Raw genomic sequence first — 25,676 nt, 5'->3', positions numbered from 1 at the left:
TCATTAAAACACACACACCGCCTATCCGGTAAATTTGGGCCTGCAATCCGAGCGGTAAAAGCAGGGCCAAATATGTGAGCAGATGAACCGAACAAATTTCTTCTTGTTGTGTTTCAAAAAGCAGATGCATTGAATAAGTTATTGTTTTGATTCGAAGAAAAAAATTGGCACGCGTTATCCGCCACACATGTGAATAGACGAACTTGTTTTTTTTTCAGAACCAGCTTCCTTTTATGATTCACAACGTGTTTTCCGATTTCATGACAATGATTCATGTTCTTAACAAGAAAACGTTAGTTTATTGATATTTAAAAAAATTGTGTTCGACTAAAGGTCAAAACTCAGACCAAAAGGTACAGACCAAAGGTCAAAACTCACTTTGTAGTTTAAATTTTTGACCTTTTGACGTTTTTAAGTGTAAATTTGCCTATATTTTTGTCACAAATAATTACAAAAAACTTTTCCGAAAAACTGTTTTTCATTTTTAATATTATTTTTGTTTTTTGGCAATATGGAGAAAGCAAGTAATAAACTTATTTAGTTTACTATAGCATTTATGGCGTTTTGTAAGCTAGAAAAGACTTCCCTCTCATTGAAACCCACACACCGCCTATCCGGTAAATTTGGGCCTGCAATCCGAGCGTTAAAAGCACGGCCAAATATGTGAGCAGATGAACCGAACAAATTTCTTCTTGTTGTGTTTCAAAAAACAGATGCATTGAATAAGTTATTGTTTTGATTCGAAGAAAAAAATTGGCACGCGTTATCCGCTACACATGTGAGTAGACGAACTTGTTTTTTTTGTCAGAACCAGCTTCCTTATATGATTCACAACGTGTTTCTCGATTTCTTGATAATGATTCATGTTTTTAACAGGAAAACGTTAGTTTATTGATTTTAAAAAAAATTGTGTTCGGAATCCTTACATTGTACACCACTGAAAAGAAGTTTTAAGATTAATTAGTGTGAGTTTGTGCAGCGTTGAATAAAGGTTCTAAATCCCAGAGATTAAAATCTTTTAGTTACCCGCGCAAAATTTGCAAAATAGTTGATCTTATAGTTACCAGCTCAATTATTACCACAAAATTATCTGCAAATCATAAAATATCTTTTCTATAAATAATTCAGACTTTCCAATGACTTTCCGAAACCTCCCTTCCCCCCGCCACCTCACAAAAACATCAATTTTCTGGAGTAACGAGGGGTTTTACAAAGTTAGATGTGACGACCAAACATGATTGTCATAGCCTAATAAAATCGCATTCCAATTTTGTAACAATCGGAGAATCAGAACCGAGAAAATTCAGAGTAAAAATTCGCTGAAGGGGTTTAAGGATAAAGAGCCACAAAACTACAAAAATTAAGAACTACTAACTACAAGAAACAAAAATTATCGCTTTAAGTCGATTTACAACTGATACATTTTTTTTTCGTTTTCTAAAAGAGATCAAAGTAAATCAATTTAAAATTGACCTAAACTTTTTCGCGTTTTTGAATTGACCCATGTTCTTCTACAGTTTCTCCCACATTTGCTAGTGTTGAACTGCTCAATTTTTTTTACGTGGTTCAAGCATCATGAAATCTACTGCCTAAAATTAGCACTTTTCGCTCCAATACATGACCTTGTAAAATTGACAGGCTCTGTTTTGTTATAGGTTTTGGCAAAACTAAGATTGCAACCGGATATTGCAAGTAAAGTCTACAGTTCAGCAAGCTAGTTTTTCCAACTTTCGATGTAAAATAAAATAAGATGAGAAAATAATAGCGTGACGAACAGACGGAGTACCTTATCTGAAAATAATCTATGAGTACAGAGCAAAGGTCAAAACTCACTTTGAAGTTTAAGTTTTTGACGTTTTGAAGGTTTTAAGTATAAATTTGCGTATTATTTTGTCACAAATAATTAGAAAAAACTTTTTAGAAGATTTTTTTTTCATTTTTTACTATAACTTTTGCTTTATTGTCAATATGGGGAAAGCCAGTTACAAATTTATTTAGTTCACTATAGCATTTAAGGCGTTTCCCTCTCATTGAATACCACAAACCGCCTATCCGGTCAATTTGGGCATGCAATCCGAGGGGTAAAAGCAGGGCCAAATCTGTGAGCAGATGAACCCAACACATTTCTTCTTTTTGTCTTTTAAATGTCAGATGCATTGAACAAGTTATTGTTTTGATTCGAAGAAAAAAGTTGGCGCGCGTTATCCGTCACACATGTGAAACGAACTAACTTGTTTTTTTTCAGAACTAGCTTCATTATATGATTCTCAACCCGTTTCCCGATTTCATTATAATCATTCATGTTCTCAACAGCAAAACGTTATTTTAATGATATTACGAAAAATTGTGTTCAGAATTGTTGAGAAGTTTTAAGATTAACTAGTGTGCCTTTGTGCAGCGTTAAATAAATGTTCTAAATCCCAGAGATTAAAATCTTTTAGTTACCCGCGCAAAATTTGCATAATAGTTGATCTTATTTTTTTTCCAGCTCAATTATTAGCACAAAATTATCTGCAAATCAAATTTTATTTTTTCGATGAATAATTTTCATGTAGTGTTTTAAAGTACTGATTAATTTAAACCGATTTAAAATCGTTTGAGTACGAGGCTGCCCGTATTAGCAAAACTAAGATTGCAATCGATTAACGCAAGTAAAATCTACGGTTCAGCAAGCTAGTTGCTGCAACTTTCGATACAAAACTAACGAAATGTTTGTGCTCGGGGTGGTTTTTCTTCTTCAGACAAATTTGGACTTTTCAACTAGCCATTTTTGACAGACTTTTTTTTATCATTCGAAAGCTATTGTTGTGTTGAGCTTAAATTAACATTATGGAGTGAATCAATGCGTATCCCACAACAAAAATCGAACCTCCACACTAGTTATCCAGGCGTAAAATTGGGACAAAAAACATTAAAGAGGATATACAATACAATCCAGACCTTCTAAGTCAAGCAGAAAATTTCGTTAATTGTGCCGACTTTTGAAGATAACGGAATAATTATGCTCGGTGTGGCTTTTTTTCATTCAGTCATTTTTCGCCGATCGAAATAATAGTTTTCAACAAAATCTTTTTATACCCCATAAAAGATATCGACTTCCTGAGTTCAAATAAAAAAAAATATTGTACCGATTATTTTTTGTTAAGTTCTGTGGGTTTGAAAATAGCCAAAACGGCCATGTTTAGGACCAACTTATGTGCGCTTTTAAGAGTTATTCTTAATGCTGAGAGCGTAACGCGAATTATTTTTGCGTGGCGAATTATCCTGCACAGCAAAATAGTTCCAAATTGAATTGAGGCTAGCTAACTGGTCGTATTAATTTCGTAAGACTCGAAATTTTACACTGATTTTGTCCAAAATTAACAGGTTTTCATTATTTTTTTCCTTAAAGCTATTCGATATGAATAAAGGGATAGTCGGAACATTCAGGGCTTTGCCCTCATTATACGGGCAGTCTTGTTCTCATTTTCAATTAGATTTTTTTTCATTAATGGCATAAATGGCTCTTCATTTTTTTCCTTATGATAAAGGAATAATTGACCGAGCTGAGCTGTTAAGTGATATATCACTCAATTGGCCTGATTTATAATTGCACTATCTCGTTTTGCATGAAAAAACACCCGATTACAAAGTTCCTTTCCCACTTCCCACAGGGAATAGCTCAAACCAATAATTGAAACAGGTCAATGTAAAAATATGCAGTGGATACGCGATGCTGGGGAGATTTGCCGGAAACTTTCTCCCAGATATGCAGGTTTTTTTTTTAAATTGATATAACCCCCTCTACAGTACCTACCCCCCTTAAGATTATGATTAGGACATTGCTGCTATCTAAAGAGTTGAGAAGCAGAAAATAAAGAAATTGCAACTTCTAAAAAAAAAAATTTTTTCTCAGGTTTTTTTCGCTGTTCACAGATTGCACGGCATTTTAGATTGGCTTTAATGTAATTTGTGCCGCATTTGAAAAAAAATTCCGAAAACTGCTTGTCATAAAATTTTCATAAAGGACATTTTTTAGTCACACAATTTCCATTTATGGCAAAAATGTTTGTTATACAATTTCCATTTATGGGAAAATGTTTATTAAAGAGATTTCAAACAATTTTTTGTACGTACGTGGAATTGTATGACAAAAAATTTCCCATTTATGAGAATTGTATGACAAGCATTTTTGGTCAACCCGGGTTGTCATCCCGTCAATGTTCCCTTACTAACTTTGATGTATAAATTAATAAATTAAAACTTATTCGAGGTCACCAAACGTGGGATTTTTAGGGTTCACATTTGTAATCATCTAGCATTAAAATTTGCTGTCCTAAATTATCAAAATCACATTTCATCACGAGTTCCAGAGTACTTCAGACTGATATACATAAACTAGATTGTATAGAATGTCTCATAGAGCCTCTTTGATATAATGGATAGTTGATTAGATTTCTTCAAGTTCTAATTGCACATGCCGTTTCAAATTTTGCATCAAAAATATGTTTGGTGAAGTTTCATTTACAGCCGAAGTTAGCGAAGACTCAAAAATCAAAAATGAATCTTACAGTTCCCGCTAAAAATCAGCTAATCGACTTTTATAAAAATTTCTATTGGCCCATGAACCGGTTGAGTTTTATGAATCAACTTTAAAAACAGATTTCAAATAGATCAAATTGTTGGCAGAAATTAAAATTCAACCTTCTATTTCTATATAGGATTCAATTTAATTGACAGAAAAGCAAATTTCAACTACGAAGACTTGTTCCGTTATTTCAAATGAATCAAAAATTTTGATATTAATCTCAACTTTCAGGTTTTCCGTGATTTTTTTAAGATAATGAGCTCATTGATACTAAAAAATTGTCCATGTTTTTTCCAAATTTGAGATGGGTTTCAAAATCAATTTTCAATTAAAAGTAGACAAATATATATGATAATTTATGTAGTGAATGCGTTTTTTTATCAGATTAAGAAGCCAAATGTTAATTATTCCAACGTCGAAGCTATCTTTTGGGCCGAACCCCGTAAAAAATATATACATAAAAAGAAATACATCGACGAATGAGTGGTTGAAGTTAGCGACCGACAAGAATAAGAAGGATTTAATAATCAATAACAAGAAGAATGTGTTGCAAAGTGATTTCCATCTGCTTCATTCTGATCGTCAACATCTGTGTCCTCCTCCTCTGCATTGCGGGACTGGCACTCACTGGTTGGGCTCAGGCCACTTCCAAACTGGACGAGTTTAACGGACTCACTGGATTCAATGCAAGTTTAGGGGGGGGGGGCTGAATGCACCAAAGCAACTTAGCAAACCAGGGCCGAGGTCTGCGACTTATATTGCGACCGAACTGGATCGCGGAAATGGAGTTTCCGCGACCAAAATTCGATACTACCGCCCGAGATTTGAGTCGCGCAAAGTAGCAACATAGCTAAAAATGGGTCGCGCAAATTCCCAACATGCGTCGCGCAAAATCCAACATTGTTCGTGCAAAAAATTGCAACATAGCTAAAAATTGTTTGCACAGAGTCCCAGCATGGGTCACGCAAAGTTGAACAAGTGGCTTAAAAACGATACTTGAATCATTATTTTAATATCTCAATTCAAAAATATGAGCACAAAAAAAAATATTCCATCTGAATAATGCATTGAGTAACAAACACTCAAAAATCCACAAACTGTAAGTTTCAAGAGGGTCCATTTACAATTTTGAAACGAAAAAATCTCGCGGTAAAAAATATCAAACAATTCTTAATTTTTTGCATGTATCAATATTCAGTTTGATTTTTCTGTTGGGAAGCTAGAACTAAAATGCATACAAAAATAGATTTTTTTAAGAAAAAATAAGTATTCAGTACATAAAAAGTGGCATCATGAAAATTTATGCAATTTTTCTGGTGAAGCTCTGAAAAGCCTTGATGAATACTTATTTGATTTGGGCCGTGAAAAGTCTCGCAAATTATTTCAGTCGCGCAAAGACGGAACATATCTTCTTAGGGCAGAGCGAAGACCCGCAAAGCAGTTCGCTCGAAACAAGTCGCAATATAACTCTTCTGAGTGACATAAATTTATTCCCGCAAAACACTTCGGTCTACCATAGTTGCAAAATACCCATTGTTAGTCTCGATCGTCGCAACATACCTGTTTTAGATTGTGCAAAGTCGCGATAAGATTTTTGAATCTTGCAATGCAAATTTCCCAATTTGAGTTGCAATGTTCGCAACTTATCTGCTTTGGGTCGCGATGTGCGTATCATTAATCCCCCATTTCGGGCCCGGAAACCACACAAATTAATCAGTCCGTGACTGACTGATGTTCGAGCATTTTTCTAAAGCTTTTAACTGGGAGTTATGAAAAAATGATTGGCTGACAACATTTTTGTGGTCTTTTGTTGACATTCGTTCCTTCCTACATGGTTGTTTCAATCAATTAAATTAATGCACCAATTTTTTTTTGTCACAGATTTTTTCAAAATAAGAAAAACTGATAGAAATTAAGAAAATATTGAGACATTTTTTTCGCATACATTTTGAAGAATCCTCCGCGCAAGCAATATGATATACTAAACTATTTGAAAAACGTTTTTTTTATGCATTTCGCCCAAAGTACCCAATTCCCCGTCCTTGAAAAAATGTTTGGTTCTGATTTGCTTAAACTAGCCAATTGGACTCCAGCGTCAGCTCGAAATCTTTTTTTACAACATTGTAAGATTTGTATAAATGCTAAAATGATCAAAAAATAGATTAATTGGTAATTTTTATAATTTAAATAAAAATTTATTTATCAAACTCACTTTTTCACGGCTTGAATTTTGATTTATTTTGAAGTTCAATTGATTTTTTTTTGTTGAGAGGAAGGCAAACTCCACTAACAAAGAGCGAAAGCGTAAAGTCGCAAAAAACGTGATTGACTTCTAGTCTCAAAAGTTGAAAATACTGTTCGGAATTTCTAGAAACATAAAAGTTTTTTTAATGATCTAATTTTTTCATTGCTTTATCTGCATTTATTTTTTCTTTGAAACTCGAAAATTGAGATTTTTTTTTCAAAGTACTTTTTTTCTCGTAACTTGCGTTGATTGTTTCTTTTAAAACTGTTTATTGGTCATGTTTTTACCCACTACCAGTTTTCAGCAGTCGATTCCATTTTATCAGATTATTCAGTGTGTTTTTGTTCGGAACTTTGTAGAAAACGAGGGAACATTTTGTTTGATGTTGTTTTCTTTTTTGTCAAGCAATTTAGTCTTAGCAAATAGACATTTTGATTGAATTTGCTTTAAAAGTCTGAAAGATATAAATTTCATGAGCTCAAAAATCAAAAACTATGTCATTTTTTTGTGTTCAATTTGCTTGAAAATAATGAACGTAGTGAAGACTCTTATATAGACATTGTTGGTTTTTGTCAGGTTTTTTGTCTTAAAATGCTCTAATAACTACAGATGTGCATTCATACATGTTGATGCATTTCTGAACGCACTTAGGTATATGTGCATTTTTTGAGTTCAATTGAATTTCATCTCCTGAAAGTGACGTAAATAGAACTCTCCAAATACGAACGTGGAAATGGCGTAAGAATGTGAACTTTTTCTAGTTTCGAAGGTAGAATTTAATTTTTAAGTTTCCAGCGGAACAAAAACTTTACCTGCTGATCCTGTTTTCTCAAGATGGGTTAGTGTTATCAAAAAGCGCCTATCATAAATCGTTCTAAAGACTTTACCATCTATTTTTTCTTTGAAATTCGAAATGAGATTTTTTTAAAACAAAGTCAGTGTTTCTTTTATGTTTACATGCGTTGAGTAATCTTTTCCTATCTTCGGTTGGCTATATTTTAAGTTTCTAGCTGTTTAGAAAGATCCAATTTGGCCAACTTGGGATAGTTAATGCGCGCTATCTATCCGTTTTTAAGCGCATTTAGAGTGAAGTTGAGCCGACTCAAAAATTGTTACAAATTAAATCGAGGCAAGCGAAAACGCTGCTATTTTTCAAACAAAACTGCTCGTTTCTCAGGGCAAACTTGTTCCGGCTATCCTCAAAAACTGACCGTGTTTCGACCGTCCAAAAATTTCGACTGTCTTCTAATGTTGCTCACATGTTTTTTTTTGTTTAATTTTTTTTCACACATAGTTTTTCTTAATTTTAACCCGCACAAGCTATGCAGAGTAGCAAGTGAGAAACTTTGCTTGTAATAATGTATTAAAAAGAGTAAATTGCCTTCCTCAGTTCAATTTGGATGGATTGAACTTGCCACTTACGCTTTAATATAACGAAATATATTGCGCGTTAATTGTCTCACTTTGAGGTCGTCAAAGTTGTTTCAATTTTAACTTTGTGAAAACAGATCATAGAAAAAATATTTATCATATCAAACTTAAGACAAAAACATTTTTCAGGTGCTACAAAAAAAGTTTTGTCGAAACTGTTTAGTTAAAAAGTCGGAAAATTGACTGAACAAAAAATTATGGTCAGAACAATAACGCGTAATATATAAGAAAAAATTTCTTACTTGATTGGTAAGTGTGGCAGAAGGTTTAAATTCACCATTTGTCCAAATATAAATCTTTCTTTTAATTTGAAATTTTTTTCATTTTTGTGTTCCAAAAACTTATTTCTAATACCAAATTTGGGATGTCGAACTAATCAGGTCTTCGCCCTGATTCGAGCAATCTTGTTCGGTTTTGTAGGTGAGTCAGCTCAAGTACATCTACTATGTGTGCTATGCCATTTTTGGGGGACTGGCACTCATCTGCATTCTGGGCATTGTCGCCTGCTGTTGCTGCCAGAAAGTGTGCATGTGCATTTACGCCATTCTACTCATTATTTTGTCAATAGGTAAGTTTCTATTTAATTCTTAAGGTAAGGTTGGCTGCCTCGGAAAAATTAGGTATTTAATTATATTTGCCAAAGATAATTGCTGTCATTTTAACTTATTTTTGTGAGAACATATTTCAAAAACAGATATGATGGTAAGTTTCTGTGCTTTCAAATTTTAAACTACTTTCATCATTTATTGGGGCTGAGAAATAATGGTTTGTTATTTGAAAAAATTAAAAGATAATATAAAAAAAACTGAACATAGTTTGATTCATTCCTTTTATTCGATACCTAAGCAAACATGATAAACTTCCGGCGCAAGTTTAGGCTTTTCTCGAGGGGGAATTTGAAAAAAAAATCGGAAAATTTCGTTACCAGTTTTCAGATCGAAGTAAATGATTTTTCGAGCTCTCCCAAAATACAAAAAATAACCTAAGTGTCAATTAACGTAGAGAAAAAGTTTATATAGGTTCAGATAATTTTTTCAGTAAAAAATGTTCAAAACTTGTTGAAGCTCAAATTTGATTGTCGTCGCTTTGAATTTTGTTAAAAGGAAGAGGAAGACAAGCTGTACTTTCAAACAGCAAGTGCGTAAAATCGCAAAATATCGACTTACATTTTGTGATATACGAGGTCCTTAAAATTACCAATAATGCTAATTGTTCAATTCTATTGAAGCTTATGATATGGATTCATCCAGTTTGAAATTTTTGCAAAATACAGTTGAGGGAAACAATTATTGCAAGCGATGCAATAATGGAGGTGATGAGTAGGACCGTCATTTTTGCTTCCTCTTGTTATTCTTTCTCGCTAGAAGACTTGTGAGTTGAAAAAAATTTTTTTGTGGAACATGCTATAAAGTTTTTTTAAAGTTTGCTTTTTTGTTCCGACTTTTGTAACAAAAACAACGGAACATTTGTGCTCGGGGTGGGTTTTTTCTTCAGAAAATTACAAAAATAACCTAAGTGTCAATTAACGTAGTGAAGAAGTTTATATAGGTTGAGATGATTTTTTCAGGAAAAAAATGTTCAAAACTTGCTGCTCAAATTTGATTTTCCTCGCTTTGAATTTTGATGAAAGGAAGACAAGCTGTACTATCAAAAGCAAATGCGTAAAATGGCAAAAAAGACTTATAGTTTCGATAGTGGTTTTAAAGTTTTAGATTGACTACCGTATAAAAATTACCTAATAATTCAGTATTCTCTTAATGAGGTAATTTTATTCAGCTATGGATCGGACTATTAGGCAATGGTGATAATTTGTTTTTGTTTCTTTTTTCAGAAAAAGATTTTTTGAAAAAAGTTTAGGATCAAGTTTAGTTTTCTCGCAGTTTGACGATTGATTGCTTGGTTTTGCTTTAGAGGTTTGGTTCATTTCTTTTCTTAAAAAAAGACAAACTCAAATATCGAACATCAAAAGTGAAAAAGTATCGAGAACTTGAATAAATTTTGTTTTCGAATGTGTATTTTAGTTTTCACAATTTGTGGCGGAAAAAACATACTTAATCAGCCAGTTTTCCCAAATTTGGTTAGTTTTAACAAAAAAAGGTCAAAACGTCCCTGAAACAGTACTGAGTTATCAAAAATTGACTCATCCAGAAGTTTACTTTTTTCAAAATAAAACAAGCTAGTGTACTTATTCTTTGATCCTTGAAATTGTTGTTGGCTAAGCTACAAAGTTATCATTCCAACCACTTTTTTGTGTTGAAACTGTTACACTTTTTATTTGTTTTTCATTTCAGTTAAAAATTATTTGCTCAGCAGAAAACAACTTAGAATCCACAGAAAAAAAAACTCCGTCTGAACAAAGAAACATGAGTTTTTCGTAAACAAGGCATCCTACAATGTACAGATTTTGGCAAGACATCTAAGCAAGCTTAGAACACTATCAAGCTTGAAACTAAACAACAAATATTTCCTGTGTTATATTTTGTGATATATGAGGTCCTTAAAATTACCAACAATGCGAATTGATCATTTCTATTGAAGCTTATGATATGGATTGATCCAGCCTGAAACTTTTGCAAATTACAGTTGAGGCAAAAAAATATTGCAAGCGACGCAATAATGGAGGCGATGAGTAGGGCAGTCATTTTTGCTTAATTTTGTTATTCTTCCTCGCTAGAAGACTTGCGAGTTGAAAAAAAAATGTGGCACACGCTCTAAAGTTTTTTGTAGTTTACTTTTTATTGTTCCGACTTTCGTAACGAAAATAACGGAATATGTGCTCGGGGTTGGTTTTTTTTATCTTCAGAAAAAGTTCGACCTTTTGACTACCCATTTTTGACGTAATATTTTTTATAACCTAAAAAGTATTGTCCTGAGCTCAAAATTGAAAAAAAAATTCATCTCTGATTATTTTTCGTGAAGTTATAGAAGTTCAAAGATTGCCGTTTTGGCCAATTTGAGACAATTAACAAGCAATAGATTTCGCACTTTTAAAGCGTAGGAAGAATTTCAATCCACCTTAGAAATCGTTCCAAATAAGATGAAGAAACTTTTTTCCCATAATTGATTTGTTACTAGGAGTAAAACCTATCACTTTGTATTTAATATGGCGTGTGGGGGATGATTTTCACAAAAAGTCTCAAATCTCAAATTTGAAAAATCTCAAATTTGAAATTCGTTTTTTTAAATTTTATTTTATCTTATTTTTTAATGTTATGACTGCTCCATAGACCTTAAAAGGCAGTCGGAACGTTCAAGGTTTCGCCTTGATACGAGCAATCTTGTTTATCTTAAAAATTACAGTTAAAGTTGATAAATGTTCAACTGTCTCTTGGATATATTTTGTTTGTTCCTTCAGATTGCATTACAGTTTTGCTAAGATAATTTGTTATGAACAGGGGCAGATCCAGAGTTTTCAAGAAGAGGGGTAGGTTTTCAAAAAGTTTGAGAAAATTTAGTCGATTTTTTTAGGTTGACTTTATTGATTTTCCGAGCTCTCCCAAAGCACTAAAAAGACTTTGTTCTGGCAAAATTTTCTGCGTCATTAGTAATTATTGGCGCCAAAGTCGCCTTTAGAAATATTTCAAGGTCCGTCAACTAAATATGGATATCTCAAAATAGTTCAAACCGAGACCCTTTGGGTCAGCAGGGGGTCGAATCCTTGAGGGTGGAGGGAATCCTCTACTAGCTATGATTATGTTTCTCAAAGCAAAATTTCCATCAAATTGAGAACAGGAAAATTGTTTTTTAATCACATCGACGTCGTAAACTGATTAACTGTTTTTCATGAAATTTTGGTTCGGTAATTTTTCATCTTCTTTGCGCCTTATTTCAAAATGTTGTAACTTATTCGCACAACAAAATCGTTTGTAGAGCGCAATTTGAATTTCAATCCGAGGAATGCAACCGGAAAACCGTGCGAGAGAAACAGCTTGAAATAAAAATTGGATTTTTTGTTTCGACTTTCGATACGAAAGTAACGGAATATTTTTGCTCGGGTTGGGTTTTTTTCTTCAGACAAATTTTGACTTTTTAACTAACCATTTTTGACAGAGTTTTTTTTAATCATTGACAAAGTATTGTTGTCCTGAGCTTAATTTTGAAAAGATATTTCACCTGTGATCATTTTTCGTAAAGCTATTGGGGGTTCAATACTGCCATTTTGGCCAATTTGGGACAATTAACGCGCGATATAGTTCGCGCTATTAACGCGTAAGCGGAGATTTAATCCATCTTAGAAATCGTTCCAAATTGGTTGACAGAAGCTTATTTGCCATAATTGGTTTGTTACCAGGAGCGAAACTTATTCTGTTGTACTTTATATGGCGTGTGGGGGATGATTTTCCTAGAAAAAATAATTAAAATTTCGATTTTTTTTCATTTTTATTTCATTACATTTAAATTTTTGTAATGATATCTATGTTATTTCTGTTCCATAAAACTTAAAAGGCAGTCGGAACATTCAGGGCTTCCCCCTGATACGAGCAGTCTTGTTTAGATTATGACTGTATAGTCTCTTTGGTAATTTGTAAAGATATGGTTTTCCCAAAGGGTTGAACATTTTTTACGATCTTTAAAAAGTTTTTGATTCAAACCTGGTGAGGCATCGTTTAATTTCTTAAAATCAAAACTGATTAAGCTAATTATGCGTAATTTTCGCTTAAACTGTTAAATTTCAAAAATTTCGTTTCTGCCTTTTTTGTTTCACTGCGACGCTTTTCGCAAGGACTCAATTTCTATGTGACTGCTCACCCAAGTCAGTCCCAGAAGTAAAAAAAAATGTTGCATTCTATAAGTTTTCTCATATGAACTTGATTTTGGCCTACTAAATTCATATGATCCGATAAACGTCATGTCAGAGGATAAAAGATACTTAACTACTAACTTCAAAATGCATGGTTATCCAATATTTTGTTTCAGTGTTCATAATAATTCTGCTGGCATGGTGCATCTTGTTTGCGGTGGTTTTGAGTAAACTGAAGGGAAATCTGGAGACGCTTCTGTATGGATACGAATCGGAATATGCCACCAACGACGAGTCAATCATCTTCAACATTCTACAGGTTAGTTAAATAACTATAGATTGAATGACAGAGTGAGTGAAGCTTGAATAAGCTTCCAACGCCAAAACCCTGTAATGGCCATTTTTTGCAACAAATTTTAAAAAGCGCCAATTTTTTTTTTGAAAATAGCTCATATGAGCATTTTTTAGTGTTTTTTTTAATTAATTTCGTTTATTTTAATACAAAAATTTTCAAAAGGGTACCATTTAATCGAATGTGCCGCTGGAAGTTTATTAGTCTATCGGTCTAAATAGATGCATTGAAATGAAGCCTGTCCGGGCCTAAATCTCTAAAAGCAAAATGAGGCAAGAGAACTAAGAAGGGTTGGGGTAAAGCGAAGTAGTGAAGGGGGCAGTAAACCGTAACAAAACTTGAGAATCCCGTAGGTGATGAAAGAGAGAGAGAGAGAGAGAGATATTGAGAGCTTCTATCCTAGTAAATGTCTCTAACAGGAGACCCGGTTTTGTTCAGCATGCCCGAACATGGTTCGTTACAAAACATGTGATATCCCATGAAAAAAGAAAAGGCTACTTATTTGAATGGCGGGGATCTGGTTGCGAATATAGTTAAAATTTTTTTCTTCAAAATATATTTATTTGAATTTAATTAGATCATTGACATTTGTCAAGTGTTCAATGTTGTATGATTAGGTTTTGAATGTTTATGACACGAGCGTCAAAGCGGCGAGAATATAGTCGGCGGGAACATGGCACGAACACTGCAGGTTGCAAATCAAGTCAGTAGTTGGTGTTGTTGGTTCTTGTCAGTAGTACTTGTCGTATTCAAAGAAATGTCTGTAATCACTTTCAAAACTGGTGAATCTGATTGTGAATCGTCCGGGCTTCTGCTGTTTTTCTTCTAAAACTAACCAGGTTTTTATTGCAGGTCTAAAGAGTCGTTCGTGGTTGGTTTGTACACTTTGATTTGAATATTTGATTTGACTGTTCCATTTGATCGTCGGATTTGAAAAATTACGGATTTCCCGTCCCAGGGGCCGCAGGCCTCGATGCGTTAAGTATTTGAGCATCAAGACATCATCTTTTGGTTTCGGGTCTCAGCAGGCTTCATTAAGTTTTTTTTCGACTGATTGTCGACAGGTAATCTTGTAGCAGTCGTCTCCAGAGTTTCTGGGCGAGGGCTTGAACCTATTTCCATGTAGTCGAAATCGTAGCATAACGTGGCTGAATTAGTTTGGGTGACAGGTTGTGGCGAAATGGTTGGGTGTGAGAGTTGCCGAATCTTTTGTGTCAGATAACACGTTTGTCAGGGGGAGAAGACACAAAGCTCTAGTTCGAGATTTTTGATCTTTTTCTGAAGTATTTTCGTTGCGTTCGTCCACCCATTCGTTGATCTCCGTCAGATATTCCAAGTTTGTTGAGCTATTCGTCTCATTGAGTTTGAGTAGTCCAGGTAAGTTGCAGTTAGTTCCGCAGCCTTTTTGTCAAAAGGATCGAGGCTTGAGAAAACAAAATTCAGTAGCCTGCGCTGGGTGAAGTCTTTTTTAAAAACCTTTTGAATCATTTTGAAATAGTCGAAACCTCCCTGTTTGAACATAAATTAAAGATTGTTTAATAATCTAGTGGCTTCGGCAGGTTTTTATACGACTTTTTAGAGGTCCTCGTGTAATTTTTTTTGTGAGTTTAGCTAAGCGGAGAGTTTGTCACGGAGAATTTAGATGAGCGGAGAATTTAGATAATCGGAGAACCCATTCGTTGATCTCCGTCAGATACTCCAGGTTGATTGAGCTATTTGTCTCATTGAGTTTCAGTAGTCTAGTCAAGTTGCATTTAATTCCGCAGTTTTATCGTCAAAAGGATCGAGACTTGAGAAAACAAAAATCAGTAGTCTGCGCTGGGTGAAGTTTATTTTTAGAACCTTTTGAATCATTTTGAAATTGTTGAAACCTCCCTGTTCGAACATTAATTAAATCTTGTTTATCAACCCATTTGTTTTGAAATAGTTGAATGGATAAGTGGAAAATTTTGCAGCATTGTTTTTTTCAATGTGTCGAGTGGAGTAGCAGGCATCTCAATGTGAATCCGTTGCACTAGTATTTTGGTGTGACAAAATAATGGTGAGTCTTTTTGCCGTCGTCCTTTCAACGGAATCGTAGTTAGTGTTGAACTTTTTTTTACAAACGTGAAAAATCTCAAGACGTGAAATCTCCGCGTGAAATCTCAAGACAATTCCTAGGAGGTTTGAGATAAGGCCTGTTCCAGTTAAAAGGGTACTAATGAGAATGGTTTTGGAAGGCTAAAAGCATTTAGTACTGGGAGCATTTTTTCAGGCTTAATGACATTTTTTATTATGTCCAACGTGTGCAATAGGTCTAATTAGAAACTGTGTAGGATAAAGTCAAAAGCTTGATTAAATTGAATCGTTTTTGCGAAATCCGGATTGACTTAAAGCGAGACAAAAATTTCAACAAACAAATTTTGCTGGCACAAACCAGCAATAATGAGACATGTAAGAATAGACTTGTAATACAAATTCGTTATCGGCGTTACCGGGATCTAGCTAGTCGATTGGCATATCATTGAGCTGGAAAAAGCATTTATTTGTATTATCGCTTTGTTTGGCAATCCTATTTTTTGTTTCCTTGCGTCCTGTCGATACTTTTGCAATATAATTGTAGCTGTTGTGTAGAAGAGTGTGGTGTTTCTTGTTGCATGCTTCTGCTGTACAGATCTGTGTTGATGGACGATCGGCCAATTTGTGGGTGCTGAGGCAATTGAAGGAAAATTGTAAAAACCTGGCATGTCGCAATTGTTCTTTGGTGTTCATTCCTATAAAAGGCTGGCGTTTTTCAGCGTAGGGTTGTCTGCGTTTTCCCCCAAAAAATCTCTTTGTGACTAATTATTTAAAGACTGATATAAGTTTGTGCTGAACGCTCGGGCTGTGTTTTTATTGGGTCGGCCTTTTGAAAGTCCATGAGGGCGCTGCAGGTTTCAGTGTAGACGTTGAAATCTGTAGTCAAGTTGATTCGAGAAGATTAAGGAAGATTTTTTTGAAGGATGTAACGATTCGATTCCAGTCTCAAAGGTGTCGGTTTTCAAAAAATTGAGCGATCGTTGTAGATTGGAGATCGTGATGGAGTCCAAGTCCAAGTGTTGTGAAAGTGTCAAGCAATGTCGGCAAGATTTTCACGGCGTCCTTTTAGCATCTGTTTTGACGTAAACTCGGACTGTTGATTCTCTCAAATCGTCAAAGGAAGGAATCGTCATCGTGTCGTCGCTTTGTGTTCGAAACCGTTTTCAAGGCGTTGGAGTGCAGAGTTGTACATTGATTCGTTGCATTCATATCTGCGACTGAGAGTTATGTATCTTCAACGACGAGTCACTCTAGACGCGTCGTGTTCTCCGTCTGGTATGGTCTGTGGTGTCGATTGCCGCGTTGAGGAGTCAAATCCAATATACTATTGTTTACGTCAACTACAGATAACTGGACAATTGAAACTAACTTCCTGAAGGTTTTTGAAGTCGCCTGCTTGTTTCTTAAAGTCGGTCTGTGCTGTTCCTTGCTTGTTTCTTAGATACAATAAAAGCTGGTTAGTTTTGACATGCTTTCTGTTGATCTCATTGATGATGTGAAAATTTTGGGTTGAATATTCGCAGTGCTCGTGCTGGCTGCATATTTATCGGTCTGATTGACGCTGTGTATTCTGAAGTGGTCGTAAAAATTTCCTGATTTGAATGTATGACAGACAGTCTTAATTTGTTCCAAATATCGTGTCGACTGGCTTCTAATCCATATTTTTTTGTGTTCATAAACAAGCTCTGCCGTCAAGTCAATGACTACAGCGATAAGTGTCGGCTGATGTCCGTGGGAATTGTTGGGCGGATTGCTGCGGGGAATTTTCTCTTTTCGAAAAGATTGGCTGAAGGCGATGCATTGGTTGTGATTAATTGGTTGCTAACTTGACAGCTAAAAGTTGGCATAAGAGTGTTTGAATGTATGTGCAGTTAAATCGATTAATACGCTGTCTTGTACTGGCAAAAGATCGCTTGTTCCAAGTTTTTTATAATGATGAGTGTGGAATCGCTGTCCTGTCAATTGGATTTGAGACAGAAAGACTGAAGTTTCCAAGTTCAGTAGGATTGCGTTCCTTGATTTTGAGCTTCCGGGCTTGCAAATGATGAGTAAATATTTGACATCTCAACGTTGATGCAGTTTGCTGAAAATTGCTGATTTGGAGATGATTTCTATTAGCTGGTTGTGGAGGAGGAAAAAATGGCGTTCGGCGTCCTGGGCGCATAAATTGGCTCATCGTTTTTATTTGTCAATGATGAAACCTGGATTGTGACTGAGGACGGCATTGACATTGCTTCTCCGGAAAAAACTGGCAAGAGGGTTAGTAAAGGTTGAAAGAGCCCTAAGGCGGCAAAATTTGCTGCCGCGTCGACTTCTTGCTATGATGGTGATTTGCGGCGGTATCCCATGACTCACTAAAGCGGACGGTGGAACGGCTTGAGTAGTCGGATGCCTGTTAACGGCGTTGCCAATCGAAACGAGAGCAGACACTTTGATGTTCAGTCTAGACGTAACTGAGGAACAAGGATGACAATCAAAGAGACTTGTTGTATCTTTCAACGTTTAGCCGCATGTTTCTGTAGTTAAGTTGACGTTTCTGAGCAATTTAAAATGGCCCCAAAAAGTAGGTTTCCGCTGAAAGCTTCCGACATTCATGAGCGTAATTATCTCATCTTTCATGGAAGAAAACGGAACGTCTGGCAAACACGTCAATTGCATTTCGATTGGCATTAAGCTCCGCTTTTTTAGAACACAATATTTCAATTTCGTGTACAATTGATTGAAACTTGGTGTCAATTTTTTGCTCCGAAACGTTGTCTCCTGTGTTTTATTCAGAACCAAAAGTATTAGCTTTGTCCTTCCCGCACCGAAGTTTCATGGATAATAATCGATTATAATGGATTTTCGTTGACTACAATGTTGTCAATATAATCGATTATCATGTCAAATTTAGACCACATAATGGATTTTTAATCGATTATAATCGATTATTTTGGAGAAATTTAAATCCATTATAATCCATTATAATCGATTATAATCCATTTTTCTCAACAATATAATCGATTTTTTTTCAACCCTAAATCCAATATAATCGATTATAATCCATTTTTTTTTCAAAAAAAAATTCTTGAACATCCAATCAATTGCTTTATGTTCGGAATCAGCTATCTCACGACTCATCTTTTAAAAAGCATGCAAAAGATGTAAAATTACAAAACAAATTATAAAGAATAATTATAAATTATTTTATTTGGATTTTATTAACATTGGTACATTTCAACAATACGCAGTTTAAAAGACATTTAAAGGTAAAGTTACACAACATATTCGATTATAATCGATTATTTTTGTAATTTTATTGAGACTCCCTACAAAAATCCATTATAATCGATTATTATCCATGAAACTTCGGTGCGGGTTTGTCTTAATTCGTGTAACGGGCATCTTTAGGGCGTTACACGAACAGAACTCCGTAAAAATTTCTCAAAAAAAATTAGGCGCAGCGAAAAAATTTGGAACATTAGTTTGAATAACCCAGAAAAAAGATAAATCTTAAAAAAACTGAAAACCACTATTTTTCTACAAAAGATGCATCAATAACTTATATGAGTGTAAGCAAAAGAAGGCTAAATTTAAAAAATATCCAAGCTCGAAATACTTTAGTGTCAGAAGGTCCTGGGCTAACTCTGTGAAAATAATCTGAGTTAAAAAGGCAAAAAAAATACTAGAGTTGGAAGACAACGAAGTAGTGTGGAGGACAGCAAACATTCCAAATCCTGCGTTTTTTATAGGGGATGAGACACAAAGAAGATAGAGAGAGATGTTGAGTGCTCTTATCATAGTCGGAGTCTCTAAAACGAGAACCGGTATTGTCTTACCATAACCGAACATGGGTCGTTTTATAAATTCTGACTTCCCATAAAATTGAAAAAGGCTTTTCAGCTGAGGTTGCTGGATCTGATTGCTAAGCTGATTGAATTTTCAGAAACCATTTTTTCGAAGTTTCCTGCTACTTGATTTTGTAAACAACTGATTTAAGCAAAAAGAAAGCTAGATAACAAATTTGATAATCTCTAGAAAGGTTGTTAAAAATTGTAATAAGACTTCGAAATCATGGCAGGGTAGGTCAGCTTCTCAATAATTATCATGTAATTGAGTTTGAAAACAAAAGTTTTCGATCTATTTTTGCGAAGCTCAACATCATTTTCGATGATTTTTTTTATTCAAAATATTTAACAATTGGGTTGTAATATGATACCACATGAAGCTTTAAAGCGATGAAACTTTTAAAAATGGGGGAAGAAATGAAAGCAAAAAAACGAAAGTGTGACTTTTTTTTTCATTTTGTTTCTGAGCCAGATCAATTCGCTGTCATCTCTACGCGTTAACTGCAAGCCTGAAAAATTAAGATTTATAATATTGAACTCAATCCTAATTATCACTGCATGTTAAAAGTTCAAAATTTGTCTGATCATAAAAACCAATCCGAACACAAATACTCCATGTTTTCTTCAAGAGTTGGAACAAGTGTTTGGTACAGCAGAAATTGGGCAACCTCAGTCAATTTTTCTCTATTAGTTCTGAGTGCTTCGTTGTGTAAAAGTTTAATTTCGCTGTTTGACTTTTGGTTTTTCTAAGTTAAGTTCATTTCTTTTGTTAATAATCGCAAACTTCAGTATTGAACAGCAAAAGTTTTAAGGTCATAAAAAATCTGATTGAGTTCTAGTTTTGAAATGGGTGTTTAATTTTTGGATTTCACGGCAAAATAAAAAGATTAGCTATTGATCCATTTTTGCAATCGGGTTAATTTTATCAAAATGTCCATCATAAAATGTTTTGAAAGTTAAAAGAGCTTAAAGGCGATCTGTTTTTCTTCTTGGAATTTCGGAAATTGAGATTTTTTTCGAAAAACAATTCACTATGTTTTTTTTTGTTTTCTTGCGCTGATTAAATCTTTTCCAACTGTATGTTTGCTATGTTTCAAATAAAATGAATATGTGAAAGTTGACTCTAGATAGCTTTTTAACATCTGAGTTTGTTGTAGAAAATCAAAGAGCATTAGAACTAACAATTTTGTTTTTTCGTTCAAATTCGAAATCTACCATCTTTTCAAAATTAAGCCAATATGTTTTTTTCTGTTACTTGTGTTCATTGGCTCAAGCTGTCTGTTAGCTATATGATTCAAAAAGTATTAAATAAAATATGTCGCCGAAACTAAAAAATTGAGTATCCAAAACTGATTCAACCAGAAGTTGAAACTTTCAACAAAAAGAACAAGTCAATTGTTTTTGATTTTTTTTCCGTTCAGTTACTTATCCAACTATGTTTTCAGCGCAACCATTTTTTCGAGTGAAACCTTCCGCGCAACCAGTTTTTTGTGGTAAGACTTTTTTGTGGCGAAAGTTTCATATGAACGAAGTGAAAACATTGTTTTTAAGTCCTGTGGTCCAGGGGCGGATTTAGGGGGGCGGGGGCGGACGCCCCCCCCCCCTCAGGGATTCGACTTCCTGCCGACCCAAAGGGTTCCCCCTTTGGTACCTTTTAAGAAATCCATTTTTGGCCGAGAAAAACTGCCTAAAACGGGGACTAAACCATGCTTAGGGAGAGCTCGAAAAATCAATTCGGTCGACCTATAAAAAAGTCGACGAAATTTTCGAAGATTTTTTTTTGAAAATCTGCCTAGCCCCCACCATCCTCCCCCCTCGAGAAAATCCCAGATCCGCCCCTGCTGTGGTCCTTGAAATTCAAAAGTTGAGACTGTTTCAAAAACTAAGTCAACGTTTGTTTCTGTTTTCCTGCGTCCATAGACTTTTTCCCAACTGTCTGTTAGCAATGTAATTTATGAATGTTAAATTTAGATTGTTATTCACAGATAGTGTTTGGGGCGTGTGGAGTAGAGAGCTACAAGGACTACAATGATGCGAAGAAGTGTCCCGACTGGCAAAATACGGTCAAAGACTCCACCAGAGAACAGTTACTTGGAGGTGATGAGAACACCCTGCAACATATGCAAATCCAATTTCGGCTACACCCCCCTTTCTTGGTGTGTTACATCATAACATCAAAATATTCTTGAAGCATTACTTTCCAATAAATTTTTGGGATTTGAAAACAAATTATCCTTTGAATTTGGAAAGGAAAAAAGATTTACCCATGCATTTTGTCCAGTTACAGATCATTGTGGGTGTGTGCTGGTAGAAATTTCTATTCAAACAAAACAAACAAATTTAGACACAATGAAACTAGACCCAAATTTATCGATTTTCAATCGGCGATATCAACTGTTATCGAATTACCAAACCTGCAGTTGCAGTGATAGCTTGCTCCCAATTTAATAAGCTTTTTCGGCATAAAAATTTTTGCCGTTCGAGCGATGTTATTGTTTTAGATTCTGATTAAGAGTAATGAAAGAAGTGAGTACTCTCATATAGATCTTGCTGATTTTTTTTTCAGTAAAAAGTCTTAAAATTTTTTCACGCTCAATTTTGGTTTAGCGAGGTTTGACTTATGATTTAATTTTAAGTTCAGGGCTTTTCTATTGTTAAAAGCAAGGCAAACTCCACTTAAAAAAAGCAAAATTGTAAAGGTCACGAAAAACGTGATCGACTTCTAATTTCGAAAATGAAAATTAATTATCAGCTTTCCCAGCGAAACAAAAGTCTTACCTATTGATCCAGTTTTTTTCAAATTGGAATAATTTTAGCAAAAGCGTCTCCATCATAAATTATTCTACAAAATCAAAGAGCTCTAAGGTCATCCAATTTTTTCTTCGAAATTCAAAATTTGAAAACTTTTGTTAAAAAACAAGTCGGTTTTTTCAGTTTCTTTGCATGAATTACTCTTTTCCAATTGTCAGTTGGCTATGTTTTAATTGATTTAGATTACTATGATGAGTTAATTGCTTCCCGGGTTGAGGTTTGCAATTTGTGTTTCGATCGAGGAAAAACATTTCAACCAAGTTTGACCGAGGAAAAGCGTTTCAACCGAGTTCGGCCGAGAAGAATTTCGACCGATAAAAAACGTGTTGACTTTGTTCGACCGAGGAAAAACGTTTCTACTGAGTTTGACCGAGGAGTTGTTTTGACCGGGAAGAATTTCGAACAAGAAAAAAAACATTTCGACTGTGTTTGACAGAGGAAAAAATTTTCGACCGAGAAGTTTTTTCTACCGAAAAAAAAACAATTCAACTGCGTTCGACGCAGGGTTTTCTCGACTGAGAAGCGTTTCCACTGTGAAAATTATTTTGACCTTTTGACCGAGCAAAAAAACTGTTTTTACTAAAAAAAACTTTGACTGTGGTAAACAATTTGTAATCTGTATGTATGTATCAATCGACTCGACTTTATGTTTCGACTTCTGGTTTGGCTACAGTGCCTTCTCGACTATGGATTTGCGGTCAAACTCTGACATGTGTTGACCCGCCTCGGTCGAAACATAAATCGCAAACCTCGACCAGGGTTGACTTTACTCAATAATTTAGGCAGCACCAAAACAGTGTCCAAACCGTGTCAGATTGGTTAAAACATAAATCGCAAACCTCAACCAGGGTTGGCTTTACTCAACAATTTAGGCAGCACCAAAACCGTGTCAAATTAAATTGTCGATTAACGGACAACCTGTGTGAAGTTTGAAGAGTTATACGTTTATGTTCTTCCCTTAATGTTTAAGCTTACATATTCCCCCCTAATTAGAAGAAATAAAAGATCTTCCATGCCATCGACTAATATGGATCACACTTTCTGGGCGCTGCTCGTAAATCAATTCAATTCTGATTGGAAAAAATATCTAAATGATAACTTTTTCTCACCCTCTCGAAGCAACTTTTGAGCTTTTGAGGGGTGATGTTAACTTGATCTGTAAATAAATCTCTAATGATTTTTTGCTCACTCCAAATTTCTTCAGCTCCATTTTTTCTTGCCCCTATTTCAATTATTTTTGCTTTGATTCAGAATATACATTCCTAAATACTTTTGCAAAAACATCAATTACCAAACAATAATTTCTCCTAAAAACAATAATTAAAAGCTCTAATAATTTCATTTGGTTTTTGAGCGGACTTCGCAAATAAAAAGAAACTGAAACACCAAAAAAACTAACCAAAAGTTTTATACGACTCGATTTCCTTAATCTGTTTTGTTCCTGCTGTAGTATTCAACTACACTTTAATTATCGCTGTTGTTATATTTGTTCTCAAAATAAGAGGGGTTTTTTATGCAAATTTATTAGGAGACAGAAAATCTCACTGCTTAATTTTATTTGCCCTGAAAGGCAGGCAATACGGCGATAATTTCCATTATTTTTTAAATGAGTTTTCAGGGGTTCTTGAACACTAAATTTGAAAATGCATTTGCAAAATGTGTAAGTCCCCGGGATGAAAGTAAGATTGATTTTCGCTTGCAAAAATCAACATGGGAAACTGATGAAGAAGCCCATGATTAAAGAGGGCAAAGCACTGGCGGAATAAGTAAATGATGAGAAAAGCGGACTTTAGCAAAGTCTGAGTCACGTGAAATTCTCCTCAGCAGACCGACCAACTTCTTTTTATTCGCCTTAGTTTCACTTGAGAGACAAGTTGCGATCTCAGTTTTTTACTATGGAACTTTCTCTGTTTTCCTTTTTTTCTTTAAAATTTTATTCTTACTTTGTCTTATAAACTGAAAAAACTGAAAATTTTCACAATAAAAATCTAATATAAATTCAATACTTTTCCGATTAAGTTCAAAATTTAAACAAAATAATTATAAGTTAATCCGGCAAGCGGCAAGCAGAATTAGCAGTACCCAGAGGACAAGGCACAGTGGACGACGCGAGGAGAATAGTCATTTTGACAGATTTGGCTACACGCGGATTCAGCTCGAATACTTAGTAACAAAAAAAGTTAATAAACTAAGATTATAATCCAACTTGATAGCGTCAAAATATTAAATTTTTCTATCAGTTTATAGCAACAAATTCAAAATATCTATCTCATTTTAATTTTTATGTTTTTCCATCTTTAATTTTAAAATAACCTAGCACTGTCAAAATCATTCGATAATAGACGGTACGTTAAACTTAGATTTGGTTACTGAAATAAACTGGAACTGCTATGAGTAGTAGATGTTGGAGGTTAAGGGGGGGAGGTGGCAGACCCTCATGTTTTAAGATAGGGAAGAGAGCATCCGGTCTGCCAGCTGTGTATTAACATTGGGTATAGAGTCTACAAGGTATTAAGATAGGGAATACCGATGGTAAGGTTTTATGGTTTGTGTGATGGTAAGATAATGGTAAGAAAAACGTAATTTTTTTGGTTTTTGAGTGGAAATGTCTAGTTTTTCTCAAAAATGTTGGCGCGTGTTAACTAGTTTGTAAATATCAAAAGTTAGTTACGTGTGGGTTATGTAATGAAGGACTTTTAATTATTTTTTTGATACATGGTAAGTCAATGGTAAGAGTTTTTGGGTAAAAAAATTGGAATTTTTATGAAAAAAATTTCAAAAATATCCAAAACACGATAAGATTAGCTATTATTTGACCTAATTTATTACATATTGTTACCACTATCTACTTTAAACAATGCTAAAACCTACTGAAATCTCGGAAAAAGTCATATTTACTGCGAAAAAATTGCAAAAATTTCAAGTATTTGCAAAAAATTTAAAGTATTTGGAAAAATTGCAAAAGTTTCAAGTTTTTGGAAAAAAAAAACTTTTTTGGCTAATGTATTGTTGCTTCTGATATAGTTTTAAACATACTTTTACGTAGAGATTTTACAATTGAGTTCAGACTGTATTTTAATTGGCACCATGTTGAGAAAATGATAGAAAATTTTGAATAAAAAAATGATTTTTTCCACAATTTTTTCTCAAAATATTGAAATACGATAAAGTTTACCTTCATTTGAGCTAAAAAGCGGGTTGCACAATGCTCTAAACACTAAAAAGAAAGCTCAAAATAGCAGAATCAATATTGAAACTTCCACAAAACAGTGAAATTAATCGTAATTTTCGAGAAGGTAAAATAAAAATTAATCAAATTTACCCAAAATTTTCCATTTCGAACCTTTTATTTTGGTAATTAACTAGACTGTTTTGTCCAGTTCAGGGTGCATTTCAATAAAAATCTCAATTCAAATGGACATTAAGTACAATATTCCATGAAATTTCTAGATCAAATTCCATGATTCAACTCCTCCTCATTTTTTTCTCATTGAATTACCCAAAATTGTACAAAAATTACAACTTGTGAGAATTTTTTCATGTTAAGAACTACAAATTCCAGATAATTGATAAAAATTGAACAGTTATTTGCTAAAATTGACTAGAAATGGGATAAATAATTCTTAAAAGTTTATTCGATATTG

General features: G+C 34.3%; 1 protein-coding gene across 1 annotated transcript; it reads left to right on the top strand.

Annotated features, from left to right (window-relative positions):
• The first annotated feature begins 5,109 nt into the window (after nucleotides 1-5,109).
• Nucleotides 5,110-21,733, top strand: LOC134846757 (uncharacterized). The gene is made up of 5 exons (XM_063864148.1): nucleotides 5,110-5,253; nucleotides 8,664-8,811; nucleotides 13,161-13,303; nucleotides 21,207-21,318; nucleotides 21,723-21,733. Exons 1-5 carry the CDS (start codon nucleotides 5,110-5,112, stop codon nucleotides 21,731-21,733), a joined length of 558 nt encoding a protein of 185 aa, XP_063720218.1.
• The last annotated feature ends 3,943 nt before the right edge of the window (nucleotides 21,734-25,676 follow it).

The sequence above is a fragment of the Symsagittifera roscoffensis genome, chromosome 5 (assembly GCF_963678635.1).
Source record: "Symsagittifera roscoffensis chromosome 5, txSymRosc1.1, whole genome shotgun sequence".
Lineage (NCBI taxonomy): Eukaryota > Metazoa > Xenacoelomorpha > Acoela > Convolutidae > Symsagittifera > Symsagittifera roscoffensis.
The sequence above is the reverse complement of the archived record's forward strand: the minus strand, read 5'-3'. Positions and strand labels throughout refer to the sequence as shown.

Coding starts and splice junctions, on each gene's coding strand:
- LOC134846757 (XM_063864148.1), top strand. CDS start 5,110: ATGTGTTGCAAAGTGATTTCCATCTGCTTCATTCTGATCGTCAACATC. Junction 5,254..8,663: donor ACGGACTCACTGGATTCAAT/GCAAGTTTAGGG, acceptor TCGGTTTTGTAG/GTGAGTCAGCTCAAGTACAT. Junction 13,304..21,206: donor TCATCTTCAACATTCTACAG/GTTAGTTAAATA, acceptor TGTTATTCACAG/ATAGTGTTTGGGGCGTGTGG.